This window comes from Thunnus maccoyii, chromosome 8, assembly GCF_910596095.1.
Source record: "Thunnus maccoyii chromosome 8, fThuMac1.1, whole genome shotgun sequence".
Taxonomy (NCBI): Eukaryota; Metazoa; Chordata; class Actinopteri; order Scombriformes; family Scombridae; genus Thunnus; species Thunnus maccoyii.
Genome location: NC_056540.1, coordinates 20132661 through 20153452, shown reverse-complemented (window position 1 = coordinate 20153452; position 20792 = coordinate 20132661). Strand labels below are relative to the sequence as shown.

Below are 20792 nucleotides of genomic sequence, written 5' to 3'. Positions count from 1 at the left end.
TTTCTTGTTAACAATTATGTGACAAATGTATTCCAAGTTCATTTATCTGTCAGCTTGCATTAGCCGAGAGTAAAAATCAATAAACTAAGCTAAATTAAAATTAGCGTTATACCAACACACACCATAATGGTTACCAAGCACAGTGATTTTCTTTTTCAAATTCCCTCTTGTAGAAACTGGTCTATCTCACAAAGGACATTTTGAATCGTTAACACAGCAGCAGCCACCAAAGTTAATTAATGCTGCATTACATTTAACGTTAGGTGTCCATTTAGTGTCAATACTAGACTGACACAGTGGCACAACATAGACATTATAGACAAACAGTAGACTGTAAATGGAACAGTGCAATTATTCATAATATAAGTTACACCTGTGCTTTTCTCCTATAAGAACAAGTCAGAACAACGAAAATATTATCTACCGTATACTGACATCAACACTGACATATTTTACTCTTTTCAAGACACTGAAGTTTCCTGTCTAAAAAAGTGGAGTTAAGGTGACTTTTTACATATTAGTTGCAGTGCCAAGCAAACAAAAGCTCAAGGCCTAAGTGTTCATGTCTTATACAGCATCTCTGGCAGAGCAATGTAGGATTTAAGTAGATTTCATTGTACAGCAGGTCTGTGTTTACAACATGTAAAAAATGCACTCCACTATTTTTGGAAACCAATAAGTTACCCAATTTTTACTCAACTGTATGGTTGAGCAATGAACATGGAAACAATGTTTTCTCCAAAATGGTTACATAACCTCTAGAAATGAAACTTGTCAGAGTGTATGACTAGTAACTAACTACATAAACAACCCAATAGTAAAGAACTATTGATCACCACTTAAAATATATGTAGTCTTGCTGTAGTGTTGTGACTACATATTCACTATAAAAGCAAGTAGTAGAATCTCTACACAATTACTACTTGAAAGCCTGTGTACTAAAGCAGTGGTGTTTTTGGAAAACTTACTCACTATTACACCAAGTAGCAAAACTCTCTGCTTGTTTACTACTGGAAACACTACTGTTTCGCCACAGGACTCTACTGGTGTACCATGAGTAGTACATAAACTACACATTCACTGCACAATTCCTACATGTCACAACAAAGCTGCTACTAGATGAATAGAGTTTGTGTACTGATTCAGTAGTACTTTTTATTGAGGGATAACAGGTCCATTTAATAAAAGTAACCAGAAAGCTTGGTCAACATGACTAAACCCTGAGATCTTTCCACTTCTAAAACAGCAGAGTAATCAGAGCATGAATGCACATTTACTCTGTGTACTCTACTCTGTGTACTCTGTCTATCTAATCTGAGTGCTCTGTGGTTCAGTTGTTCCTGTTCTAAAACAGGATTGTCAATGGTTCCCTAAACATGACTTCTGCTAACTTGTACATCTGTTGAAATAATATATATTTTTGGATTACATATTGAATTGATTCATTTTTATTCCATATTACCCTTTTCCATATTTTCAACATTATGTTGGACTTTGATTCTTCTTGGTTCCAATGATGGGGACATCAAACACAAAATATTTAACAAAAATCTGTTAATATCTATCAATAATTCATATCATATGGTTTAGTTCTTAAACTGTAGGCCACCTACTTGCATGTCAAAGTTGATGCATTGTTGGTTTATAGACATCTTTAAGTTTTCCAACCAGAGTGTAGACTCCTGTCCATGATCCGGGCTTTAAAACACACAATTTATTATATTTTTTTTTGTTATGCAAGAAATGGTTTTGCTAGTACTGTGGACTATAAATCTTATTTTGACCAGCATTTGCTCCATAAAATTATATTCCTTTCTTCCAAAGCTGCAGTATGAAAGGCATGTGGAGACTGTGGCGTTGTCTCCACTCAAGACTGACTGCAGTCATTTGATCAGCAGGGCAGTCAGTCAGTACCCCTCCCGTCCTCTCCTGAAGAAAGACTTTATTTCTACTGGTTCATTTACCCAAGACTTTACTGTTGGGGCAAAGGGAAGAGTGCATGCTGTGTGTGTGTGTGTAGAACCAGTTAGTCGCCCATTGTGTGTTCTGAACAGCAGAATCTAAAATAAAATGCTTTCAATCCACCCCTCTCAGCTAGCAACTTCCAGCAATTGTTCATCAGGAGACTTATCTGCTGCCCTCTTGGCTCGCTGGGAATGTCTCCTTCACTGAAGACTTGAAAGTGAACACACACTAAGAAAATTGTTGTAGTAGACATGGCGGTTTCTTGCCAAACTCACTTCTTCTTTGTGCATTTAGTAGGCTACTATCACGCTCTTCAATTGCATAAGCCTATATCCTCTTTACCGATGTGTCACCGTTCAGACTTTTCAGACTTCATATATCGTCTAGACATTTTATCTTGAGGCACTTGCTATTTGAAAGTATAGTCAGTCTCACAAGATGTTGAGTTCATTCCCAAATCCCCAAAGTGAAAATGAAAGTTTTTACTGTTTTTACCAGTGAACTATGAGTGAACAGTGACCACAATCTCATTCAAGTCTAGCAACAAAGTAGTTTTTCAACACAGAAGGTCTCTTTAAAAAAACATGAAAGACAAGATAAACCATGTATCATTTTTAGTGACTTTGTAAGAAAATATTCAATTAAAACATACTGTAAACAGTGAACTACAACACTGATAATGTGTTGGAGATCTTTGAATTCTTCAGCAGTGACTTAAAATCACAGAAACCACACTCCCACAACTCCCACAACTAGTGTTTTTCCTATGTTCTTATCTGTCATATCACTGTTTTCCTGCTGCAGGGATAGAGGAGTAGTTCTCATTGCACTTCACCTCTTGTGCTGGACCTCACCCAGGACGCACCACTCCAGATCATGTCCCCAAAATGGTGGCTGTTAAGTCTTGATGTGGGCGGGAAGGTGAGGGCAGGATGTTCTTATTTACAATACCTGCTACTGTGACCTACAGCAGCAAAGTAATTGTTGAAATGATAAAAGAAAACAGTCTGCAGCACATCCACACACTGCAGGGTAGTGCTTGACAAAAGAAGATTATTTACATTGATATAAAAAGCTGGGTATCCTGTTTCTGAAGTTAAAAATAAATCCAGCAAATATTTATTTTAAACACTTACACAGATGGATTCTATCTGATATCACAGTGATTATTTACCTTTTCCTTTTTTTCCTCTTTAGACGAGATAACTGCTGTTACCTTTAACCTCAGGTACACAGTAGGGTGATTTTATCAAAGGCAGCATTACACACAAAAGGTCAGTTAAAAAATAACAAAATGTAGGTTAATGATCTAATTTAATCATAATAATACATTTAATGTGTACCACACTTTTCATTCATAGTGAAGCTCAAAGTGCCACAGTATTAATAACACAGAACACACAACATACATTAACTTCACATAAATGTGAGCAGAGGTCAATAAGGTTAGACCTATATCACTCATTAATTTTACCATAATTGAAACAATGTTTTGATAAATCCCATTTAGGTTAATTTCAGTTGCCTTTAGAGTGGGATTTTCCACTGGAGATAAGTATAATTAGGGATTTCTATTACATATTTTCATGTCTAATGGTATCACTTTAACAACCCTTTAGTAGTGACTCCTTATGTTCTGACTCTAACAGGACAAAATGTCATAACATGATTACCATGGACAATCATTATTTCTCATATACTGTAGTGATCTCCTTCTCAGTCGCCTGAAGGAAGGAGTTTGTCCCCCCCAAAAAGTGACGTTGCGTCCTTCCTCTGTGTCTCCATAAAACGTGCCTCACGCATGGACTGAGTGTGGCACAGAGGCAAAAGGGAGGAGGAATTGTCTAAGGCGCGCATGAAAGGCAGGGGCTGATTGATCCTGCTTTTTGTGGACTATACCAGTCACCAGTCAAAAACTAATATACGACTCAATTAACATTTTTTTGTACCCCTTCCATTGAATTCCATTCATCTAACTTTTTGGTTTAAGAGCACCTGCCCGGAGGATACAGCGGTACATCCGTCCTCTCATTGCGGGATCGGGAGTTGGACTATCCAGCTGCGCAGGAGAGCTCCCCTGCGAAACGCGTCATGGGATCCGAGAGAATCGCCGCCGCTTTTTGCATGTACACCTGAGGTTTTTGTGGAATTACAAGGCGCTTTTTCAAAGAACTCATCGATTTACTGCCATAAAGAAGAGATTTTTGTCAGTCACCCGGAATTATAATCGTCTGCCAGGGACTCTATTACTTTATTTCTCACACACGGTTTGGATTTTGGCAGAGTTGGCATGATGGTCCCATCCGACTGCTTCAAATTGGCTCTCATCTTGTATTGTTCATCACTCACAGAAGGTAAGACGTCATTCATTTTTATATATCGATCAGGTTTTTACGCGTAGTAGATTTTTTTTTGCACGAAAGACCAGAATTTTAACACCGCATAGATCTATCAATGAATGGCTGAGTAATTATATCGTTTTGACAGACATTTCATGTAACCAACCACCAGTTATTAGAAGGGAAAGTAATGACATTGGCCCCTTTTTAAAAAAATGTAGGCTATAGCCCATTAATAATACTCTTATTCTTCCTATTTTAAATTACCTTGTAACCAAGGCTTAGATTTCTGGGCAGTGTTTGTTTGACCCTAGTGTTACTGGAACACCTGAAATTGTATTAAATATAATAGCTGAATATCCAATTGCATGTTTTAGGAAAATTATGTGTCAACAGGTTAAGTCTGTCATTGTACCTGCAGTTCTCACTTAGGCCGCCAGAGGTAGTCTTGTCCCATTGGAATTGGGTGATTATTAGCAAGTTAATAAAATGTGATGACTCTGACAGGTATATGTAATTGTAACAGATGAGCAGACTTTATATTTTTATGTGAGTGTAAGTGAGTTTAATGAAATAATAGTTTGTTTTGGCTTAAGATGCGTTATTTCAGATATTCTAAATCAGCCTCTGTCATATATTATGAGGAAAAATGTTTTGTTCCAGTTATTGTTATCAGTAATTGTTATCAGTGAGTAAAGAGGATTAAACATCTTGAGAAGAGAATGCATGTTTCTTCTGATGGCGCAATCAGCGTCATTGTCTCTGTGTCACTGCACAAAAACAATGTATGAGTATAAAAGGTGGATGTTCCTCCACCTTGTGCCAGGTCTGGTGTGCCACTGAGGTACGCAGAAAGCCTTCCTCACCATTTCCAAATAAACAGCCCATCCAAACAAAGGAAATACTGTTCATATCCACCCCTACCCCCACCACGCACACGCACACACTTTCAGCCTATGTAGCTTTGTCTACAATGTTTTTAAGTAGATTTCCTTCACTGTCCACACACAAAGCGTGGGAAAGACACAAGGAGGAAGCGGACGTAGGGGCAAAAGGCAGCCTGGAATTGTTCTGGCTAGTAAAGGTCACGGAAATGTGACATGCTACCTGAGCAAAGATTTCTTCCCGATTCTCCTTGTGCTAATATTGAGCTATGTCAGACTCCATCGACAAAACAATAGCAGGGAGGAAAGGAGAGCATTGTTTCTGCATAGGAGTCACTGACTGGTAGAGCCATTAGTTATTGATGGTACATCAAGCTGTCTTTATTTATGCTGAAGTGTGTAACAGATTTATTCTGCTAATTAAAGCACAGAACTGTAAGGAAATAATAAATGTAGGATAAACCACCAAAATTAAGATTCAGATTACATCCTGTCAGTGATGCCGCAGTTTCATGATACTAAAGTTATAATTCAGAATTGCACTGATAAGGGCTTTGATCATTTTACTGAGACATATTTTAACAGTCTGCTGTTTTTACATTTTCACTCAAACCTGTTTCACTGTAATTATATTCAGTAGTTAGGAGCAAAAAGCTATCCAGAACATAGTCTGGCCCATCCAGTGATTTGTTAACATTTAACTTGTGTCTGCTTTTTATTCAGAAACGAGCACAGGTCAAGTGCATTGCTTCCGTGGCCTCTTGAAATCAGTCTCAACATCACAGCTCAGACTTAGGGAGGGGATTTCTGTGCAGCACTCTGCTCCATTATGCTTTAATTTCGGTTTTCTTTTCTGTTGGTCTGTATATGAGTAAAATATTTTTGCATATCACTTGGGGTGTGATCCATTCATTAATATAGTTTTACTGAACTGTATCTGTGAATTTTATAGATGTTATTCCATATCCAGGTAGTTTACTAGAATAATATCTTGTGTTGCACAAGAATTGTGAGATAAACCCAAAGAAATTCAATATGTAGATTTACATTATTTGAATCAGTGGTGTTTCATGGTTCAGACCAAATTCTGGAAAAACACATGAAGCAAAATGATGATTCAAAGAAGTAAGGATTGAAGGGATGATTGGATTTGAAACTGGAAGCCGCCTTGTTCCTTTTTTTGTAATAAAATTCCCTTTTCTTTTATTCATCATGTTCAGAATTCGTCTTTATCAGATACAATATTCAATACAATATCAGTCAACCATTTGTTTTTTTACAACCAGAACGGTCATTTCTTTCAAAGACGGCTTTCTAGCAGAGGTAGTATCTGTGTATGATTTGTCATTCTTTCTTTTCTCCTTGGACACTTTAAATGGAGTGAAAACTAGGAGTGATGAGAGGTCAGCCAAGTGCAGTAGGGGCTCATCGCTCACTGGCAGTATGTCTGAGTCTATGCAGGCAGCACAAGAAAAAACACGTTCACACACACTCACCTGGATTGGCAGACTTACCAGCAGAGCAGAAAAAGTCTCCTTACACAGGGATATTTAACTGTACAAATTGCTTTGTGTAGCTGTTCTTATAGGATGAAAGAAGAATCTGGTCCATACTAGACATATCCACTCTGAGCCAGCAATATATTTTCTTTAAATCCTGCATGAGATTTCAATTTCAAGGAGCTTCTGTCTGACTACTAGTCTTAATCATATATTATGGAACAGGAATCTTTCAGGTTTACTGTTTAAGAATCTCATGCAGGAGATTCCTGTTTTTGGCTGTGCTCAACTTTATATAACCTAGAATGGCCACCCATCATGGCCAGATGTTCCTTTATTTTGCTTTTTTAAGGGGAGTCTGGGGCATTTTGCCTTCAAACCTCCAAAGGCTAATATACAGCTAATAAAAAAGGCACTCTCTCTAACTGTTGTCTTAACCTTGCAGTTGGCAAAGTGGAGGGGTTTCAGAAGAGCTCTGTGAGAGAGAATGGTCCAAGACACACAGACGATGTAACACAGCTAGAGTAGTAGTAGCTACTCCTTATTTTGGCAGGTGGTCCCAAGTCTTGTCAAAGGTTTCAACTTTGTGTTGTAAATCTGCCACCACTTTTTGGCCTTTTGTGAATTTGTCTCAGAGTGTTAGTCTAAAAAATATCCACCCAAAGGTAACTTACCATGAAATATAATTGGCATTAAACACTTGTGCAGCAGCATACTGTAGCTGCACCTCTACGCCGTGAAGCAATGACACTGTGACAAGGTGTAATTTTTTTTTTAACTTGCTAAACGCAGATGCAGAGGACATAAAGCATCTACCTTACAGTCCAGTTCCTTAACAGGTAGAAGGGTAATGGCATATTCCTTTTAAAAGATCACTTACAATCACTTACAGTCATCAAGAGATCGTTTAAAAATCTTTGTACTGCAATGCTTCCCAAGGCTCAACAGATCACATGCTATCCCTGTACACTAGGACAGGAAGCTTATCTCAGTAGTTGCCAAAGATTGGCAACCATTCGCTACTGTTTCACTCCTGTCGCCATGGTCACATTCTAGTGAAGATGACTCACCACCAATGACCCTGCACTCTTTTGTTAAACACTTACTCTCCAGCCATTCTGTCTTTTGTTGTCACCGCACTATACGGAATAAAGTGGCATGGTTAAACAGGGGAGTCATCATGCTGTATTGTTACTTTTACCTTGAAAATGCCAAAAAAAGATCTTCTGCGCCTAACTCTCAAGACAGTCACGTTGTTTCATGATAGGACAGGAAGTATGGGGACATGAAGTGTACCCTTTGAAAAAGAGATGGGAATTCCGCACATTATTCCCTTCACTTGAAGGGTTGTGATTTGGGGTTTCCTGTCCAATTGACTGGCAGTACAGTCATCTCTTACAGTAATGGTGGTTTTTATTACGCAGCATCAACCATGAGATACTGGTCAAATGCTGCAACAGTATGGCTGGTGACATCTTGCCAACAGTTTATGCCAACTCATAACATCCTTCCCTGTCACGTTCTCTTTCAGCTTCTTGTCTTTTACATATCATTCACCTCTGTAATAGCTTCTTTTATCCTCAACCTGCAGATCTGTAATGCTGTAATTGTAATGCTGATTCGATGCAGTGGTTGTACCAAAACAGATGGCTGAAAATCAATCCACCATTGGTAGAAATTACATACTACAAATGCTATTTATTGTACATACAAAATAGATATAAAAAATAGCCAAAAAAAACAACAAAATTTTCATTAGCCTATAGCCTTAAAAAACATTTGATGAAAGGTAAGAAATTAGGTTAGTCTAGGGTCAACAATTTCAGTTGCATTGCTGAACTTCTCACTGTCTCCAGCTTGGATTAATGAAAAACTTTTGTCATTGTTTGGCTCTTTCAGGCTAAATATTTAAATTGCATCTCGGCCACAAGTATTTCAGAATAGTGTAGAGTAGATCTTGGAATCCAACACTGTTTAAATTTTAAGTCTTTATTTCCTAACAGGTAGTGAACCTACCACAAATATTTTCCAAACACTATGTCCTGTGCCACTTCCCTCGCTCAATGCTAAGTGAGGACAAGGACATACAAATGTAATTCAGGTCTAATCTTAGTTAAGTTGGCCCTTTGTCAGTAATCTGTTTGATGCTGTGTGACTGGCTCAAAGCCCCCATCATCATTTGACTGAGAAACTGAACCAGGAGTCAGTCGTCTCCCCCCCCCCCCCCCCCCCCCCCCTCACTGTTTGTTCCATGCCTGTCCTCTTCTTAATGGCTCCTAATGAGAACCAGCTTCAGGGCTCTTTGAACACAATAAGCACAATTTCTGGCATTTTTCAGGCAATCTGCTGGAGGAATGCAGCACACAGCTGTTACGGGGGGTTAGGGGTGTCGGGACGCTTGCTGAGGTCAGCGTTGGGCAGGCACTGGGGCAGGTGGGAGTTTTGAGGGTGTGGGTGTAGAGAGACAACCGCGGGATGTTTTTTTTTTTTTTTCTTTTAGTGGGCTGCTGGGGGCCCCTGCTGATTCATCCATCTGTAGTGTGTTACTGAGGAGAATAGGGGAAAATTGGCCAGTTTTAAGAGATGAGCTGCCTGCCAGTGCAATTTGAGGTCAGGATGCTGTTTTTGGTTTTGTTATTGGTTATTATGCAAGCAGATGTCCACATTCATACATGTGTTGCATTGTTATCAGAGCATAAGTCAAACAACTGACACATTGAACATGCAGAAATTAGTCTTGCAAACAGCAAAAGATACATTGTTCTTTTTGCCATTTGTAATTAACAGGTCCCAGGGTTCAACTTCTGTTTGATTCATTATTACAAAGTACTCATTTCCAGCTATTCAATTACATGAACTTGCAGCCAGTTTTCAGATGTGAGTCAAGACAAACACAAACTTTATGAGAACACTTATGGGAAATTAGTGTCACAGCTAAGGAAAAATCAACAACAGATAGTTATTAACTTGTGAATTGTAGATTCTCTCATAGTGTATGATAGTCAGGAACCTTGATTTTGATCTTAATATCCAGCTGAAAGCACGTGGTATCACAGCATGAAAGAGTGAGAGCCACATCCCTTCCCCTCTGTATAACCTTGGACAATAAAACAATGATGTTATAATATTTTGCGAGGAAGTCGGTATTGAGTGCCACTGCCAACACTGGCACTGTCAGCTCATTCTTAGCACAACAGCTGTTCTGAATAATAGACAAATACTAGGCATATGTGTATTTGTGAGTGTGTGCTTTTCTCTGAGTGTATATGTGTGCTTGCAATTGTAAACGCAGGTGTATTTGAGTACTGTATGTGTGTGGGTTTGTGCATGCACATGTGCGTATATGTGTATCCATCAGCTAATTCATGTGTCAGCATGTCAGCCTGGCAGTGAGCTGTTGTGTAACTCTATTGTCTTTCTTTATTCTATGCTACAAATAAAGGTTTCCCTGAAGACTGTCATATTTGGAGGGTCAACTTAATAAACTTGTTTTCTGACCACAATGACAAGCTGTTCAGGGAGCTCAGTGAAAAGAAGGAAATCACATATGGGACTGTGACACCTCCTGGACAGCATGCAGAATCACAGTGTTTCCTATGTTGAACGCTGCAAGAGGGACACATCAACAGATACAGCTGGCTGTACACCAAATAGAGGCCACCTTTGATAATGTAATTTCATTTACAGTGCAAGGTCAACAGTAAATGAAAAATGACTTGTTCCAAAAAAGAGAGGAAGGGAGCAGTTGATTTAGAGGAAACGCATGTGGACATGTTGGAAGACACTCATTGTGGGTTACCTCGGTTCTCCCTGATTCACACACACACACACACACACACACACACACACACACACACACACACACACACTGCTCATCCCAGACCACAGTCCATTAAACAACCCCAAGTTCTCTCACAGCAGATAATCATTTCCATAGAGGCAGGAGCAGATCAGCACAAAGTGAACCTACAAGCACAAGGGGTGAAGTGATTCATGGGAAGTCTCAACAATGTTTTCCATTCTGTTGTTTACTGCGATAGTGACTGACAAACACCATTAAAGCAATGTAAATGTGCAGGTTTGTTGGGCTTTCATCCTAAGTGCTCATTTTGTGTGTGTGTGTCTGTGTCTGTATTCAACAGGACATTCAGAGAGAGAGCACTTGCCTAAAATTCTGCCCTCTGAGAATCCCATCATTCTTCATAAGGGGGACAAGCTAAACCTCGAGTGCAGGTATGTTACACATCTACCTGTGTCAATGTCAAGTGAATCAAAACAACACTTAGATACTATGAGTATTAAATGTAACATGTAGCTATTAATGTCAGTTCCTTATCAGTGTGACAAAGGAGGCATGTGTTTTATAGTAGAAATCCATATTTTTTACATCAGTCAAACAAGTTTATGACTCCAGTTTTTCTTGCCCTTTCCTGGTCGGTTATCAGATGTCAGTCAGGAGAAGAGGAGTCCTTCTCTGAGCAGTGATCTGTTTCCTAACTGTCACAATAACCAGAAAGTTTAGAGACTAGTCTCATGCATGAAAGAAAGGCTGAGGGGAAAATAAACAGCTGGGCTTCAGGACACTTGCTGGCTACAATGAAGATGGGACAATCCTTGAGAGGAATCAGTGGTGGTGGTCCACATTATCAGTCTCACGCAATTTCCTTCAGGGATGGTGGGATCCAAAGTGTGCTGCATTCACATTTGTTAAGAATTTAAAGAGCCTTGCATCATTTCGTAGGCCTGCAAGGAATGTTTAGGAACCTCATATCTATCTAATGTAATGCTTCCCTACAAGGCCATTTGCTAAGACGCCTGGCCAAAGCTGTCTTGTTTTCTGTCACTGGATGAGAGCTGGAGGTTTGACCCAAAATTCTGCAGGCAAAGGCAGTGGTATGCAAGACATGTTTGATGTTCCTCTGGGATCTCTTTAATGAGAGTTTTAAAATGGATGCTGTGTGGAAAGAATGTGTTAGCTAAGCCCATCACTCGAGAGAAACATGTTCCCATGTGAAAGTTCAAGTTATCAGATGACTCAAGATTAACTCAAAATAAACGAAAAAATGAAGATCATGCCAAAAACCCCAAGGGGAGAAGCAGCCGTTGCCACCCTGAACTAAAAAGCTCATAAGTTCATTGCCAGCTGTGACACTTGTCCTTAAAATAGATCAAGGTTATACAGCGCTTTGTTTCTGGGGACCAGATCAACAGTCATGTAATGTTGATAGGCCAAATCTCAAAAAACATATTTTATTGACACAAATTAGCTTCAGTCATCGAACCTTAAGCCAGCTGTACTGATTTAAGAGATGTCATCTTCCACTTTATCTCATACTATCCCTTTCTGTCTTCTATCAGAGGTCATGGCCAACTGACCTGGACATACCCATCCCTTTCATCAGAAGGGATGAAGGAGCAGCGGTGTGAATCCAGACGTCACTCTAATTGCAGCAAACTGACACACACACACTTGACTGCCAATAACACAGGGACGTACAGCTGTAAATACTCCAAAGATGGCCGCAACCACATCACCAAGACCTATATCTATGTCAGAGGTGAGACTTGCAAAACCCTCTTCACATTTGATATTGTTTGAAACTACAGGTCCTTTTTTACCAAACACAGTCAATTAAATAATGGGAATGACAGAGTAGAAATCAGTGCAACATTTGTTACAACACTGTCATTATCTTCTCCAGTCCACTGAATGTTAGTGATTTTCCAGCATGAGAAAAACTGAATGTGATGTTGTTTAGAAATACAAAGAACTGGTCTATAAACTGTAACACAGATAAGAAATTCTTTCATTTTGAATTGAATTGTTTTTCTTCGATCCATGATTTTGCTGTGTTTGTTTTTGTGAAAGTCATATAAGACTGATAAAAGAAAGGTTTTCACAAGATGATTGTTATCTGCTGACGCCAGCAGAAGGGTCTGGTGTTGAACTGAGCAGTACAAGAGCTGGAGGACATACACTTTAGCAAGAAAAAAGCAAGGAAAGACAGAAGAAAAGAAAGAAAAAGACTACAGTTGTATGCACTACAGTGTAACTACAGTTATTCCTTACATGAAGGAAGTTGACTTTAATCTATGGCATTCAGACTGAAGTGTCACAGCTTTCCTTCTCAGAGAGAGAGACAGAGAAAGGAAGTGGTTTCTTTGATACTATGGTTTCTTCTGGAGGTGGAAGGGAGAGCGTGATTGCACGGGAAGCCCTAGTCATTGACTGTGATTTCCTGCTTCAGCTACTGTTTTCCTAAGTCTCCCCTGAAGCGTCACATGGCACCAGTTACAGTTATAGTATTATTCAAATGAAGATTTTGCTAGGCAGCATAAGAAGAGCAAATTTGAGTATTGAGTCAGCCTCAGACCATTTTACTGAGATGTGTATTGTATAATAAGGCGATGTCAGTCTAAGGGTGTGAAATAGTTGTAGACCATGCAGACTAAACTAACTGCTGGATGCACTTTGTTCTTTCTCCTGTTGATCTGTGAATGTGGTTCCCAGTTCGCCGGGCTATCAAGCGGCCTGCTGTGCCTGTGTTTAGTCTAACACCCTCTTTTCAAAGCCCTTCAGCTGTTTATTAGATCATTTTCCATGCTTACTTTTCAAATAATAGTTCTTTTATCACACTGCTACTGCTTGACCTCACACCAATTGCACACTATTTGTGTAGCCCTGAAGTTCCCACAGTAGTTGTGTGATGCCTGGTTACCCAGTAGGAACACACTACTAGACTGATCCCTCTATCTGTGCTCTGCTGCCTTATCCAGTTAGAATGAACTGATCTGAGATTCTTCTCTTTATTTGATCTCTGTATTGGATGCCCTGACCTTGCCCTGATTCAATTGCACTGCTAAGCACAGTTTCTTCACCCTCCTTTAACAACATTTGTAAATTTGCTACAAAACATGTTTATCCCAAAGGACAAAATGTAAGGGGCCACATCTGTGTTGAAATGCAGTTTCTGTCTGACCTGTATTTTAAATCTCACTTTTTTGTTTTTTGTCCCTCAGATCCCAAGCAACCATTTGTGGAGCCCCGTTCTCCAACACCTCACGTCGTGGGCATCTACAGACATGAGACCAGCCTCATTATCCCCTGCAAGACGTCTTCTCCTGATACTCATGTAACACTGAAAGCGGTAAGGCCTCACAAAGACAATCTTTGCACCTTCTGCTTATGCTTGTTGTACTGTATAGTATATAGCAATACACTGTATGGGTTCCATAGACCTTGTTGGACATTGACTTTGAAGTAAATCACACAGTACCATTGTATTAATACCACAGCAGGGTATAGTTACTTGTCATCTTTGGAAAAAAATAAAGTGTTTCCTCTCTGTGCTTAAGGCATCTCACTGGTTCTCACACCCTTGTGTGTTAAATCACTCTAGCACATAGAAACAGGCCGGGACAGTGCTTGTCTGAGGGAAGCTCAGGGGCAGCAAAGGGAGTCATTCTGTCTGCATCCTGTAAGAGCAGGAAGGTGCTCCAAGAGTGTTTTTCTTAGAATAGATTCTCAGTCTAAATTTAGTGCCTCTTCTCTTACAAACATCAGGAAATGCAGTACAAAAAACTGTACACACTGTGTCCAGTCACAGGAAACAACAGGTAATTTATCCTGAGGATTATAACATTTGATACCAGAATGTAGCAAAAGATGTCAATGGAGAAGAGCTCCCTCAGTGATATTGTTTGCACAATGCTTTTTCTCTTTCAGTTGAACCTGATTGTGGTCAATAAAATTCAGTTCCTTCAGCAGCATGAAATCCATGTTGACTGGGTTGCCATGCCAATCACAAAGCTGCATGGGTTTGGTTTTGTCATGTTTTTGGCACTGATATATGACCATGTGACATAGTGCCTACTGTAGACAAGCACATCTGACTCAGATGGCATAGATAGTGGTTGTGTTACCTTCCTGCTATTAGTAAATCTATGGCACTCCTCCTTCCTTCTCCCTTTCCTTCCTTCCCTTCCCTTGCCTCCTCTCCCAGCCCAACTGGCATGAGAACAAACATCGACAGGCACGTACATCCTTTTCCAAGTCCACAATGTTTTGTGCTCCATTGCATAAATGATTGCAGAGGTCACACTCCACAAAACAATAAAGCAAATTAGACCTTAACTCTAACAGATGTATGTCCCCAGCTGAGCCCAGCAGAGCATGAGTTACATGTTAAATGAAGTTGAGTGCATTACACTATGGTTTTTCTGGCTCAGTGATCTTTAATGAACATTGGTACGGGTACTGACAAAATGTCTCTGGCTTTTTTTTATTACAGACTCCGCCTTTTTCAGACAAGATTGCTAAGGGAATAAAATGGGATCCAGAGGTTGGGTTCAAGATTCCCTATACTCAGGAGAGTTGGTACAGTATGATCATCTGTGTTACCATGGTCAACGGAAGTGAATTCGAGTCAATGTACATCCCTCAAAGACACAGTGAGTGTGTTTTCTTTCTTGCCGAACCTGCTCATTGAGAAATTAAGACTAGTATTAATAAAGAGGTTTCTGTGTTTCATAAGAATTTCACAGTCTTTATGTGTTCATGTCATGTCATGTCATTTTACAGCTCTTGTTCTTAAGAATGTGAAGATCACCCCAGACCGTGCCAGGGTGCTGGTTGGAGACACCCTCATCCTCAACTGTACTGGGGAGACCACCTATAATGGAAGAATCAACTTCACCTGGGATTTTCCAAGGAAAAAAGTGAGTTCAGGATTTACTGTCGACACTGCACTACCATATGTAAAAGGGACCATCACAGATTGTAGCAGTGGAGATTATGGTATTTCTTTTGTCTTCAGGAAAATCGTCATTCTACGAACAAGACCAAGGACAGCCCTGCTCACGCTTTAATGATGAGCAAGGCTTTAGTGTTACCAAACATTACCATGGAGGATAAGGGATGGTACCACTGCAAAGCTGAGATTGAACCCACAAAACACAAGAATGTCTCAGCAAGAGTGCTTGTCTTTGGTGAGTATGCTTTGGGTGGAATAAAAATCAGATAATGTATTTAAAATTGGACTTCCATGAGCTCTTTATTATTATCATCATTTGAAAGTATAAAAGTACAACTTAATTATCACACAAAGAAAGAATTTTTTTACACCAAAATTTCACTCAAAAATCACTGAGGTGATTCTTCAACCATTTGATGGGAACTTTTCTTGTCCTTTTTATATTGGCATGTATTCAAATGTCTTTGATCTTATGTTCCAGAGCATCCATTCCTCAATATCTCCTATAGGCACGAGCTGCCTAGTACGGTGACTGTCAAGGAAGGTAAAAAGAGGTTTGTCTTTGATCCCAAGGTCAATGCTCTGCCACAACCAGACATAATAACATGGTAAGTAAATTACAATTTCAAACTGCAGATAATGTATAGTGAATGTTGTGCCTCCACTATAAAGTGCAGCAGGAATTCCTGAATTATAATTTTGTAAGTCAACTGTATTCTTTTGATGATATTGTTTTGTTATTATATCGGTATACTGTTAGTAAAAACTTTCCTGTGCCTATGATTTTTAGGTTTAAAGATGGGGTCCCTATCGAGAAGAATTCCACCTGTTACAAGATATCTAACTTCAACTTGATCATCAAGGATTTGCAGCAAAAACACGCTGGTGTCTTCACCATAAGCCTGGGCAACCAAGCAAAGGGCCTGTACAGGAATCTGAGCTACACTCTGGTAGTGAAAGGTAAGCTGTTGCCATAAACCTGATAATGACTGCTGATCCTAAGGAAATAGAGCAGTGCCTTGGCTGTGGACTGAGGCTGCCTCAGCACTGTAGCTGCTTCAGTCTAGTTCACTGGACGGCAGGTAGCAGCTCTAGTATGAGAGGAATTTGGGGGCTTGTTGATTCCAAGGCTGGATTGACGTAGCAGGGGCAGCTGTTGTTGATTATTGGGGCTCTTTTGAAGGGGCTTGGCGCAGTGTGTAAATTGCCCGGGCTCTATTCTGCACGCAGACTCCAGCCGCTCCAGACCCCCCCTAGTCCACAGCATTTATTTGCATCCTCACCATGTGTATATACAGTGCAGCTCATATAAACAACATGTTCTGTGCAGTATGTATACAGCTTGAGGAAAACAAGGATTGAGCATGTAATGCATTCTTATGATGACTTTGTAAAGAATACTGATAACTGTTAACACCAGAGACTATACATTTTGTGGGGTTTGCTCATGTTCTAGGGTGTTGTGTGGAAACTTGGATGAAGTCTGCTTGCTATAGAGAACCAAGCGGTGTATGTCAGTTACTTCAAGCTTACCATGGTAGGGGGCGTGGGGAGGGGGTTGAGCTATTTTCATTGCATTCTTTGCACATTATCTAGGAATCCCAATAGCGTGCCAAAAAGGGAAAAATCAGACCCCTTCTGGCTTGTATAAGCTTTATTTATGGTCCTTGACTGTCCCACTTCACAACGTTAAATTTATTGGAATGACAAAAAATACACACAGACACAAACAAACAAAATGAAGAGAGATTCCTGGTATCAATTAGGGAACTATTTTAAACTTTGTTCATCAGTTGTTTAGAGCTGTCCCAGTGCTCCAGATTATGAATGTGTTCTACATGATGGTGTGTGTGTGTATGGGGGGGGTGGGGGGGGTGGGGGGGTGGGGGGGGGGGGGGGGGGGGGGGGTGGTGCACGTTTTGTGGTTTTCCAAGCTTTGTCACTGTGTAACTTGACTATTTCAGCTGTTGGAGAGAGAAAATTTGAGAGAATGGCTTAGTGATATGGAACATCTTTTGAGGTGGCACAAGGCTTTTTGTCTGTTGTTGATTATAGACCACATGGTTGAATCACTGTCTTGGGCATGGGCCACTGCGGGGTCGTTCTTTGACCTACAGCCCCAGGCTAGCCAATCATCCTGCCATTCTTCTTGTACACATTGTCTAAAGGACAACTGGTGTCAATGGCACCTTTTTCACGGCTATCCATCATGACTGTCATCCCTCATTATAAAGACATTATGAGATTCCACAGTGGGCTGGGTTGGGATGGCGGATGGTTGATCTAACCTGTTGTCTCTCTCTCTCTCTTTGTATGTGTGTGTGTGTTTGTGTGTTTATGTGCACATCTCTCTCACAGTAAAGCCAACTATCTCAGAGGCTGAGCTTGCAACTGTGGATGTGCAGCCCTACATGTTTCACAAACAGCATCAGCTAACCTGCACTGCTTATGGGTTGCCCTTGCCAAACATCACTTGGTTATGGCAACCGTGTTCCTCAGACCCAACACTTAAAGAGTGAGTCACCATCTTGTTATGTCCCTAGCTTTGAAATGTTTACATTAGACTTTCTTCCTGTATGGTCTGTTAACTTGCTCCAACCTTGAAGAATGAAAAGCCTATCAAAGGTGAAGTCTATCATAAGTGTACATTTTGTGCTAGAAATGACCACATTGCTTATGAATACCCAACATAATCTTATTCAAAAATCAATTATGTGCCACAAGCTGCCATGTAGTGATACTGCATTAACTGTGGTGTTCCTCCCTGTTACCTGTTGTGTGCTCTATGTTCAGTTTTAGCTGCCAGTTTACAGGAGATTTGATTCAGGTTACTCTTACCTTCTTCTCTTTTGTTTACACAATTTGTATATTATCATTCAGTTTGCATATTATCATTCAGGCCGAGCAAAATCGACATGTATTTTTGCATGCAAATGTGTCTACTGCTGTAAATATGACTTCATGTTTTCAAAAAAGTGAACAGCTACATTGGAGGGCAAAAACTTTATTGCTGCCACAGTTGTGGAGTAGTTGTCACAAACTCACACACATACAGCACCAGAGACTTAACAGTAGATAAGTATAGAGTCTAGAGCCACCAGTCCAGCCTGGGGATCCCACTATAAAACTACATTGACTGAATTGACTGTGGCCCAAAATATGGGACATTAATCAAAGAAAAGCAGCCCTCGAGAACTGCCCTCTCGTTTGTGGTCAGTGGCTCTGTATGCTGAAGGGGAAACAGTGGGGAGATATATTAATCTCAGATTCCCCAGGCTGTTACAGAGCCAAACAGAACTTAGTGTATGAGAGACTGTGCATGAATACCGGCCTGGTAATGAACCACAAACAAGATGAACATTCCCTGAGATCCTGGCTCGTCAATGACAGCATGAGACCTGCGAGTCGTAAGATCAGGAAAACAATGGGCCATTACCCTTGGGTTATCAGGCCCCAACACTATTAGCAAAAACAACATTGCGAACTTCTGCACTAGAAAGACTAAATTATGTTACATGTTAGATGCTGTTAATCAACCATGATTTCCATTAATTCATGTATTAAATTGTTTTAAAAAAAAAACACTTTATTTTGCCATATTCACGACAAATAATAGCAGAAGGTAAGTTGAGTCAAATGAACTTTTTCTGCAGGCCTAAAGATAATCAGGGCTGGCACCAGGAACAGTGGCTGGGCTGTGGCAGGCAGCTAATGAGAGAGAGGAACAGCTATAGCCCAGTGGGAGGCCAATTGTGCAAAATGTTTGTTTTATACAGCTCTGACCCCGCAAAGTAGCTGTCACTGTAAATTCATCATGTAGCCCTTCAAAAATATATCTCATCTAAATCTTTGGCAGTTTTGTAAAAAAAAGAAAAGAAAAAAAAGGGGGGAAACGCTTGGTCTAGTGAGGGTTTAGAGGTCAGGGAAGCTTGCTACGTTGGATGTGGAATGAGGCTGATAGGAGTGTGGGGTAGAAGTATGGTGGTGTCTCTATCACCAGGTTGAGAAGTTATCAGCTGTCCCTTGTTGACCGCCAAGGTCTTAGGATCAACCTTATCTCCTCTGGCCAGAACGTGGGGGGGTTTCCTGTACAAGGTGACGCACAGCACAGCCCTTCCTGTCGCTGTTGCTGTTTCCTCCTCTGCCTCTCCTCTCATCAGGCTGATTGTTCCCCACCATGGGCGGTGAAGGGTTTGGAGGTGGGGGGCGAATCAAGGCTTACTTTGCCTCTATAACCCAGACAGCCTCGTCTTTACCTGGACTCTACCCAGATCAGTCAAAATGGTCTTTTAAAATACAGAGGATTAAGGCTATCAGTATAAGATAGCAAGTTGTATATTATAATCATATGATCTGGACAGAATGTGTTTTAACATTACATTAACATTCCTAATTAACAAAATATGAAAGACTGCTTTTGTCTACTGCGTTGTCTTATGCATTCTACATGTTCAAAGTCCAACACGTGTACAATTTTTTTGTAGATACTGACAACATGACTAGATAGTCAGTTTAATTGCATTGTCTCTGTCCTTCAGTTGCATTTCTTACACCAAGCCAAAGATGGTCAACGTTGAAGACAGAGGAAATTACTCTGACAACTGGATTAAGAGCATAAACGTCAAGCCTGAAGTGGTTCAAGGGAAAAACAAGGTATGTGGTTTACTCTGATGCATAGTGATGTAATGTTTTTTTATGACAACTGGATAAATAAAATGTCTAGAGACCTAACAAATAACTAGGTCAGATTCAAGTAGATATCCCCCATGACCAGGGCTTGAAGGTCTGATTCAACATCTGAAATCCATAAATCTACATCTACAATTTTCCTCCTATTGGCAGCGGTGCAGTACTTCTCTTTACTGAAAATGATGCAGTAGTTTTGACTTATGTAACTGTGACCAAAACCCATAAAAGGCCCTCAGCAGTCCCTTTTAAAGAAATTTTCTTTTGCATTGCTGTACTCAAAAAGAAATGATTTCTTCTTAGATTAAGTAACCAGGAAAATATGGGGAAATTACATGGTTTCATGGATATGATGTGCTAAATCTGAAAAGGAAGATGCTATATTGATAATTACTGTACATTTGTAACAGATTGTGTAGATTAAGGAACTAACATACCAGCATAACTGCATTGGTTTTCCTTTGGTATAAAGGCCTTCCTATAAGGAGAAAGATCTCTACCAGAGCATTCCTGCCCTTTGAGGCCTACATTGGACCCATTACAGAGAGACACAGTTCATTTCCCCCTACTGGAGTGAAACACATCCTCCATATCACATATTTTTCAATATGAAGCAGATCTGTAAATGAAGCAGCTGCAGCTTCATCCTAGGCCATTTTTTATTGT

At 40.1% G+C, this 20792-nt stretch overlaps 1 protein-coding gene across 8 annotated transcripts in view; it reads left to right on the top strand.

Annotated features, from left to right (window-relative positions):
* kdrl (kinase insert domain receptor like) overlaps positions 1-20792 on the top strand; it is a 49027-nt gene that overhangs the window by 219 nt on the left and 28016 nt on the right. The window contains exons 2-14 of one of the 8 annotated variants that reach the window (XM_042418502.1): positions 2770-2886; positions 3163-3239; positions 3956-4319; positions 10830-10920; positions 12046-12245; positions 13708-13835; positions 14979-15138; positions 15269-15405; positions 15504-15675; positions 15922-16048; positions 16231-16400; positions 17799-17955; positions 19979-20093. In XM_042418502.1, coding sequence (XP_042274436.1) covers positions 4256-4319; positions 10830-10920; positions 12046-12245; positions 13708-13835; positions 14979-15138; positions 15269-15405; positions 15504-15675; positions 15922-16048; positions 16231-16400; positions 17799-17955; positions 19979-20093 — 1521 coding nt within the window. In that variant the 5' untranslated portion in view covers positions 2770-2886; positions 3163-3239; positions 3956-4255. The other 7 variants (XM_042418499.1, XM_042418501.1, XM_042418505.1 and 4 more) reach the window with 7 other exon arrangements.